This window comes from Thamnophis sirtalis, unplaced genomic scaffold (genome assembly GCF_051295495.1).
Source record: "Thamnophis sirtalis isolate CommonGarterSnake01/CBP01778 unplaced genomic scaffold, rThaSir2_p1.2 scaffold_11, whole genome shotgun sequence".
NCBI classification, from domain to species: domain Eukaryota; kingdom Metazoa; phylum Chordata; class Lepidosauria; order Squamata; family Natricidae; genus Thamnophis; species Thamnophis sirtalis.
In genome coordinates, this window is record NW_028261391.1 from 43636437 (window position 1) to 43645519 (window position 9083).

Consider the following 9083-nt stretch of genomic DNA (forward strand, 5'->3'; position numbering starts at 1 on the left):
CAAAATCTTTTACACTAAGAATATATGGGGGGGGGGGAAACAAAGACAAGTGGACTCCACAATAAAAATGTCTTTATAAATCTTCAAAAGATATCCAGAGATAAGGCTATTCAAATTTCCTGGGACAAGGTAATCTTAGTGTTGGTGCATTAATTGAAAAGCCTTATCCTTTACTCTGTCTCACTCAGGTGTGATACAGAGAACAGTTTCTAGTATTTTATGAAGCAGGTAGATCAATATGGAAGGAAGTTAAGTGGAATATCATGAGCACAAAGCATTAAGAACTTTGAAGGCCAGGAGTAACTCTTTGAATGGATTCACACAACATGCTTATCTTGGCTGTTGAATTTTCTGAAAAATTTTGGGATGTTCATAATTTATAGAATCATAAGCTGACTGAAAGGACCAGCTTGGCCCTTACATAATTTCCCAAGCTTAAAACCAACACTCTTAGCAGATAGTGTGAATTCAGCTGCTGAATCTTTGGCTGACTTGATTAAACTTATTATGCAAACCTAGCCACTGAATTGTTGGAGAAAGTTGCATGTGAGCCAATTTGTTCTAATGGTTAAGGCTCCAGGCTTGAAACCAGGAGACACTGAGTTCCAGTCCCACCTTAGGCCACCCATGAAAGCTGACTGGGTGACTTTAGGCCAATCACTCACAGCCCAACTCACCTTACAGGGTTGTTGTTCTGGGAAAAATAGGAGGAACAAGGAGTATTAGAAATGTTCATGCTTTGAGTTGTTTATAAAACTAATAAAAGTGGAATATAAATAGTAAATAAATCAATTTTAAAAATGCAGTGTTTGCCCCAGTTTTCTTGGAGCTGTTTGATATTTCATTGAGTGATTCTTCTTGTCTCCTTCATTTCAGATTGGAAACAGTGATGCAGGATGGACACTGGGATATATGCTAAACCTTACCAACATGATCCCGGCAGAGCAGCCCTACACACACCTCTTATCTCACACAGGTTTTATCAGCTTCATGGTCCTCTGCTCTGCTCTAGTGATGACTCTGCTCTTAATAGGATGGATTATATATCACAAACCAAAGTGCCTGAGAAAGGAAATAATTTAGGATGCATCTATGGAAACATGTGGTCAAGATCAGGGGTTGTACTTTCCCACTCTGCTCTGCTGAAATATCTAGTTTATATGAGAGCTTTCTGGACTATTTGATTTGGCACCAATAGATGCCAAAACAATAGCATGCTACCATTCTGTTCATCTCCCTCAGATTGAAGATTCACTTCTCATCCTACTCTAATTGAGGGTTGATAAATTCTTGCATGTTGTTTTAAAACAAATCCCACTTCTCTCAGGAATGCTACTTCAATCATATATTGCTTTGGTCCTGGAAATACAACACAGGGGCATCCAGTCAGAAGGACTGAACACTGCAAGGTCTAACTTATACTGATAGCTGCAACTGCTCTTCGATTGTGTGTTTACTTTCATTCTACTGAAAAAAAACACAAGCATTCAGAAATACCATCTACTACCCAGTTACAGTTTTGGAGTGGTACTTTATCAGATTTGTGATAGTGTTTGTATTATTTCATAGTAGTAATATTTGTAATAATTCCTGTATGAAAGAGGTTGAAAGTAAAATCCTTTGACAATAACTTATCAATTGCTGGGAGAAGAAGGGAAGAGTACTCTCTACTGAAAGCTAAAGAACAAAGTGCAGCTTATGAATTTGCAGCTTGACCAGAAAAAGGAGCAGTAAATTATTCCTGATGTGTAACAGTTGGTACCTGAGTAACAGGCCTTGCACTGATGAACTGTTTATGAAGTGTTTGGATTCACTGTCAGCTGCCTTATGTAAGTTATACAGTTCTTGGGCACTGAGGTTTGATTTCACATTATATATTATCAAAATCCATTGGTATTATTATTATTCTTCAAAAACTATTCTGGGGAAGAGGGAAACAAACTCTTTGCAATCAAATCCACATGCTTGCAATGCAGAAGTTCTTAAGAGTAGAGCCTGTGGAAGAAGAATTCCTTCTTACAACACCAAAGGAATGTTCCTAAGGACAAAATCCTATGGTTTGATTTGCACTGAGGTTTTATTGTACATTAGGAATATAGGTAATCCTCGACTTACAACAGTTCATTTAGTGACTGTTCAAACTTACAATGGCATTTTAAAAAGTGACTTATGACCATTTTTCACACTTTACGACCAATGTAGCATCCCCATGATCATATGATCAAAATTCAGACAACTGGTTCATATTTATGATGATTGTAGGGTTCCTGGTTCACGCAATCAACTTTTGCAACTTTCTGGGCAAGCAAAATCAAAGGGGAAGCCAGATTCACTTAACAACAGTGTTTCTAATTTAACAACTGCAATGATTCACTTAACAACTGTGGTAAGAAAGTTTGTAAAATGGGGCAAACTCACTTAACAAATGTCTCACTTAGCAACATAAATTTGGGGGTCAATTGTGGTCGTAAGTCAAGGACTACCTGTATAGGTAAAGCATTTTCCAGAGTTCCTATAACAAGTGAGCCAGTCTGTTAATCTAGTCTATCTGCTGATTAGCAAACCTAAATTATCCTCTGGTAACATTATTGATCCAGCAACATTTGAAAAAATCTTCCATCAATACTGTACATCTGTGCCACTCTTGCAATTTGCTTCAGGATAATAACGTTCCTGCCAATCTCAACTCTTCTGGAGAATCAGACCAATGGAATAAGCCTGTCATCCACCAATAATCATGGCTTTAGTCAGGGAAGATTCCTGCAGACAGAACTGATACAGTAGAAGTGGGGGAGGGGAGTAAAAGCCAGTCTGGCTTAGTAGTTAAGACATCAGGCTAGAAAATGGAAGACCATGAGTTCAAGTCTCACTATGAAAGCCAGCTTGGTGACTTTGGCCCAGTCACTCTCTCTCAGCCCCACCCACCTCACAGGATTGTTGTAATGTGGAAAATAGGAGAAGGAAGGTGTGTTTGATATGTTTGCCACCTTTAGTTATTTGTAAAAATAATAAAGGTGGAGTATTAATTAAATAAATCCATACATATGGTCAATCAATTTTTTCACCCACCAGCTTTCCAGTTTTAAGAAGATTAGATTTATCATGTGTTGCATATTAGATCAAATCTGAGAGTTTCAATAGTAGAATCACATGGTAGAAAATATGGGGAGATAATCATAGATCCAGAGGCTGACAGTTGATCTGGTAGGCATCTGATACTGGCATTGAAGGAACTAGGATAGATAAAGGAAATGTTCAGACTGTTTTGGCTAATTTAAGGAATCTGCTTTTATTTAATCCACAATTATAGAAATATAAAAATAGAATATAGAAACATTGTTTAACATAATGAAGAAGTGATTCGCGTATGTTAAGCATTGGTCCATTTGGGGCACACTTTTCTTAAACTATAGTAGCTTATTTGTTCATTTTTTAGTTATAAACCATGTTTATAATCTACAGGGTCTGAGTTGACGCATTGTACTAAGTCATAACATGGCAAGTTTTGTCTTTGTACAATGTATAACTAAGATTTGCAAGAATTTTAAAGGCCCTTCTTATTTAACAAAGAATGTTTTTCAACAATGTGGTTCCCACCTCAGGAATTTTATTTCAAACAAGTATACTTTTGACAAGTAATGACATGGATTACCCTTTAAAAGAGTTTTCAAAGAAATGAAAGAGGATAGTGTTTAAAATCTGATGAATGGAAGTAATAGTATACTTCAATAGAACTTGAATGAGAATGCTGAATCAGAGTATGAAACATACTCATGTCATACTCATATCATATTCATGTCCAGTAAGTATTGACCACATTTATGTGTCAGAATTGTTGGAAATTTGGCTTAGTGAGAATAAGCATTACAGCATATACTATGCCACATATTCACATGCCAATTATTCAAAATAAGCATTCATTTTGCACTAATTTTTCAAAAGCTTTGTTACTAGTCACCAAATGCATTCATGTTAGTGAGTTTTCTAGATGAGTTGTATTTAAACTCACTCATCTTTGCACATTCAGAACCTTCCTTAGTCCAAATATAGAATAAATGAATAAAAATAAATAATCATGTTCTATCTACTTACCAGCTACTTTGGAATTTTAACAGAGTAAAAAAATCAGTATTTTTCTGCCTTACTGATTGGAGTGAGACAGTAACTAGAACAAGTGACAATCTCTTTATTTCTGCCAGTCTGATACTATTCAGATGTGCTGGACTACCATCTCCTTCATCCCCAGCTAACATGTCCAATCCTCTTGTTGAAAAGATGGTGGCACTGATAGTCCTACATTCCTGGAAGGCCCCATAATTGGGGAAAGCTTTGTCTACCTCTTCATATTGATCCTAGTTAATAGGTGTCTGTTATTCTTTTGTGATTTAATCTGTCCATATTACACAATGTATTAGGTTCCTTATCCTGTTACTGGGTTGCTGCTGAATTCATACTCTTTAAGAGGCTGATTTGCATGAATCCCAACTGTAGGCATATGGTGGGAAGGGAATTAAGAGTAAAGAATGTACAGTATATTATTAAACATCTATGTTTAATAGCCCCTCTTTGCTGCAGACTTGGAGGAAGAATAATTCAGGACAGTTGATGCTGGGATGCGGTCACATACTTCCTGAAAATAGTTTAAATCTTGTCTTGTCTTTCCTGTCAAATGAAACAAATATTCACTTTATATATGTGTACATATCTGTATTTATATGGCATATTAAAATGCTTTGATTATTGTCTTTGGTGTTTGTCCATTATTTCCCAAATGAAGGAAGAGAACACCACTGCAAGTTAAATAATTTTCTCAACTAACAGCATCTGCTAGTTAGCTAAGGGTCAATGACAGGGGTGGGCTGCTGGGGTTTTACAGGGATTCAGGAGACCTCTAGCTAAGACACTGTGCAGTTCAGAGAACTTCCAAATCCCACTTTTGGCTGGCCTCACCCATCCCACACTGCTCCTCCCAGGAATCCCCACGCGGCCCGTTTTGGATGCAGGTAAGTGCAAGGCATGCACGGAGGCTAAAGGGGTGTGTGTGAAAAACAGGCCTACTGGAAGTTCGGGAAAGCCAGAAATGCTCCAGAGCTTGGGGAAGCTGTTTTTGCCCCCCTGGCGGCTCAAGGAAAGCCTCCAGAGCCTGAGGAGGGCAAAAATGCCCCAATAGCAGTAGACTTAGCAGTAGACTTATATACCGCTTCATAGGCCTTTCAGGCCTCTCTAAGCGGTTTACAGAGAGTCAGCATATTGCCCCCAACAATCTGGGTCCTCATTTTACCCACCTCGGAAGGATGGAAGGCTGAGTCAACCCTGAGCCGGTGAGATTTGAACCGCTGACCTGCTGATCTAGCAGTAGCCTGCAGTGCTGCATTTAACCACTGCGCCACCTTGGCCCCACCCACCCCGCTGTGGTGCAGGAGGCTGACTAGGCAACCCAGAGAACCCCTTCCTAAAAATTTTGAAGCCCACCCCAATGGCACTAATACTCTTGTGGCTATATAGGGATTCTAGGCTGACTCCCCTTTTCACTCCACCTGCAGGTTCTGCCATCCCTTCTATAAAATTTGACCCAGAAGGTAATAGCAAAAATGCCTAAACGTGGGATTCCAGCAGTTTCACTGGTTACAGCTAAAAATCTCACTGATGCATTTCAGAAGCTCAAGTTGAATTTAATGAGACTGTCTTAGCAAAATTCCTGCTCATTTCCTGAAACACAAGAACTATGTTCTGCTTAATTAAGGGGGGGGATTAGAAGAGATTAAGGACTAGCCCTCATATGCAGTAAAACAGTGTTTAGATGATAAAACAAAATATTTCATTCTGCAGATATTAAAAATCACAGATTCAATACGCGGGGGGGGGAGGGAATTCAAGAAAAAGTTAAATACAGCAAAGGAGATGAAGGATTTACTAATTCATTCCGAGTAGATTTATTGTTAATAATCTGAGATAAGGGAACAATTGAAAATTTCAGTAATATCTATATTTATTTCTTCAGAATCCTTATGTCTCATTTTCTTGTCAGATGTACCATTAGCTCAAACCTTGACTTTTCATTTATTTTGCATTTTGTTCATCATCACTGATTCAGCTATCTTCTTTTACCCTTTAGACAGAAACATGAGTCAAAATAGGGATGAAGCAGAGCTGAACAAATGGGTGTTTCAATTCAATATTTGGTCAACTCCGTTCTTTCAATTGTTTTACAAATTAAATAATATAATTGGGTTCCTTCAAATCTTTGGAATGATTGGAAAGTGATTTAGAAATTTGATGACTGGGTTTGCCAAGTCTTAATATTATTGCTTCTTTCTTCCAGAAGGAAAATAGAAAGAGGGAGATTAAAAATCAGAAGGCGTCTGATAGCAACTTTCCAGATTAATAATTTTTTAAAAGAATTTCATAAACTACAGTTGACCCCATCAGAAGCATGGGATAGCTAAATTGATGTAAGATTTAAAATGAAATGAGTCAGGGGAAGGGAAAACAGGATTTTTATACAAATCCAGGATATATGTGACAAAGATTGCAATTACCTTATAAATTAACCAATATGATATGTTAAAAACCCATTTGTGCTGAGATCATATGAAGTAACCTAAAGCTAAAATATGAGTTTCTGTGTTCCAAAGCATGTGTTGGGGTCTCATGGAAATTTTATACTCTGGCATTACTTTGTTCTTGTTTTGAGCCTGATATTAAATTTATATCTCTCAAGTATTTTGCAAAAACTCAGACATGTTTGTTCTAGAATTCAGAGAAAATTGTTGGCAGATGATGGCATATATAACATTAGAGGAAGAACGTATGAAGATACCTCTACTGTTGTGTGAAATTGTTGAGGTTTGTGTTTGGTTGGTGTAAATGGATTTGTTTTAAGGTGTGGTTCCTATGTTAGCATCATTTCTTTGTTGTTGCTTGTTTTTTGTGAGAATTTTCTTCAAGCTAAGTGGTTGGTGGTAGGCAAGTACAGGTCTACCAAGTGCCTAAGAAAGTATAATGTTATTGTTCAGTAAGGATTGTTGCTTATAAATAATATCTTGAATGACTTGAGGTATGAGCTGTAGCTAACGACAACTGGTGTTCTGTTTTCATGGTCTATCTGTTAATATCAACCTGGTTTATCTATGGGATGGGTATGGTAGTTCTGTCTGCTGAATGCCCGGTTTAATCCCATCAATTGAGCATTTCTGTTAAGCAGGTCAGAACAAATACAATTATAGCATATGGCCTGGCTTATTGAGATCAAATTGGATATATGTTCTGGGGTGAAATTATTCAGAGAGGAGAGATATCATGGATTTTATTACCTTGACACAGAGTAGCCAATCCATCTACTTTATTACTTCTGCAAACCCTGCCTTTCAGCTTGACTCAGGGCTAATCTGCTATTTGCATCTTACCCTTCTCCTGAAGATATATTGTTTGAGTTTTACCTCTTCCCGTAATCCATATTTTATATCTATTTAATCTCATAATACCTTGTCTGCCATATTGCAGGCTAAAGTGGAACTGGTCTGCTTAATAGTAGGCTGCATAACACCCTCTATGTTGATTGGGCTGATAAAGCTTCTATAAATGGCACAAAATAAGCCTGAAGAAGAATAAACATTTGAAGCACAATTTATTAAGCAATGTGAGGACACATCTTCAGTATATGTAGTTTAATAGTTCCTGAATTTGAGATGTTGCAAAATGAATGAACATGAGAATTATCCTGAATTATTATTACCAGTATGTCATTAATAAAGCAAATATATTAGAAAGGCTTGTAGTTAGGTTAGATGGATCTACATCAACTGAAAATGTGGAGCACTTTTATGAGCATGTTATTAGCTGAGAATATGAGTGATTATCTATGAATGTTACAAAATTATATGCTGCAATAAAGAGCAGGGATCTGAAAATTAATCAAGCTAGTTATGTTTCACAGGAAAAATAAGTTATAAAATACATAAATGATTAAAACAACAGCAAATAGATCAGTGGATATACTTTGGCAATATGATTAATGAAGAGGAATATTTGATTAGGAGTTTAAAGGAATGTTTAGTTTTTTCTTCAATTCAGAATGGCCCCCATCTTCTTACATCGGGGTCTCCCCATCATTTATTTTATTTAGACAAATTGCACATTCTTTTCAGATGCTAAAACTGAATGCAAACAAAAGATGGTTAGAATGCATGCTGTGTCTGGATTAAAACATGGCCAACCGAAAACCCTCATTTGTGTCCAGTCTGATTGTCAAGATAACTGTCAGGCCTTTTATGAATATTTATGACTATCATATCTGAGCTGAGACATTTCTGTACTTTTTTGCTGCTATCGAACAATCTTCCAGATTTTTCAGTCTCGATATGATAGGCCTATTGAAACTGGGCTTTAGTCTTTCTCCTAGTGAAACTGGGCTTTAGTCCTGAGCAAAATTGAGCATAGGACTAAGAGCTGAACCATTTCATGCCTCATCATTTGCAGTGCCCTTTGTCCCATATAACATTTACTATGCAACGCACCCCTGTTTATTTTAAAGCACTGATTCTTTCATGGGATACAAACACTTTATGGAAATTTATAATATAAAAGTATTTTCAATTCCAATGGCAGTTTTTAAGACAGCTGCCATATCCCAGATCTGTTCTAGAATCAGAGAATATGTTCCGACTACACCTAAGATTTGAATATAGGGAAAGCATAGAAAGGAAGAAGCATGTTGTACATGTTCAGAGATGCTTGCTTTGTTACAGTTGTGTATGTAAGAGCTCTGGCATATATCTGAAAATGTGCTTCTTGAAATCTAGTGAGCCTAGGCAGAAACCAAAACTCCAGTGAAAGATGTCACAGTTCCTGAATACCTTTTCCTGTCGGAGAGATTTTGATCAGGTCTCTCTCCTGTCGTGAAGAGCCAGGAGATTTCAGGCGCCTGTTTACCCTTCAGTTAATAAATGAACAGGAATCAACACAACTTTCTAAATGTGCAGAGATTTTGAATAATTCTGGCTCCAAAAGTTCTGAGGCATATGTGTGTGTATGAGAGCACAAGGGGAAGAACTCAGCATTAAAAAATTATTCCCTCGCTGTAA

At 37.2% G+C, this 9083-nt stretch overlaps 1 protein-coding gene across 6 annotated transcripts in view; it reads left to right on the forward strand.

Annotated features, from left to right (window-relative positions):
* The window catches only part of ENTPD1 (ectonucleoside triphosphate diphosphohydrolase 1), a 56214-nt gene extending 51469 nt beyond the window's left edge, over positions 1-4745 (forward strand). For all 6 annotated transcript variants that reach the window (XM_014052128.2, XM_087725698.1, XM_014052129.2 and 3 more), the window contains one exon: positions 877-4745. In XM_014052128.2, coding sequence (XP_013907603.2) covers positions 877-1083 — 207 coding nt within the window. In that variant the 3' untranslated portion in view covers positions 1084-4745. The remainder of the gene's footprint in view (positions 1-876) is intronic.
* The last annotated feature ends 4338 nt before the right edge of the window (positions 4746-9083 follow it).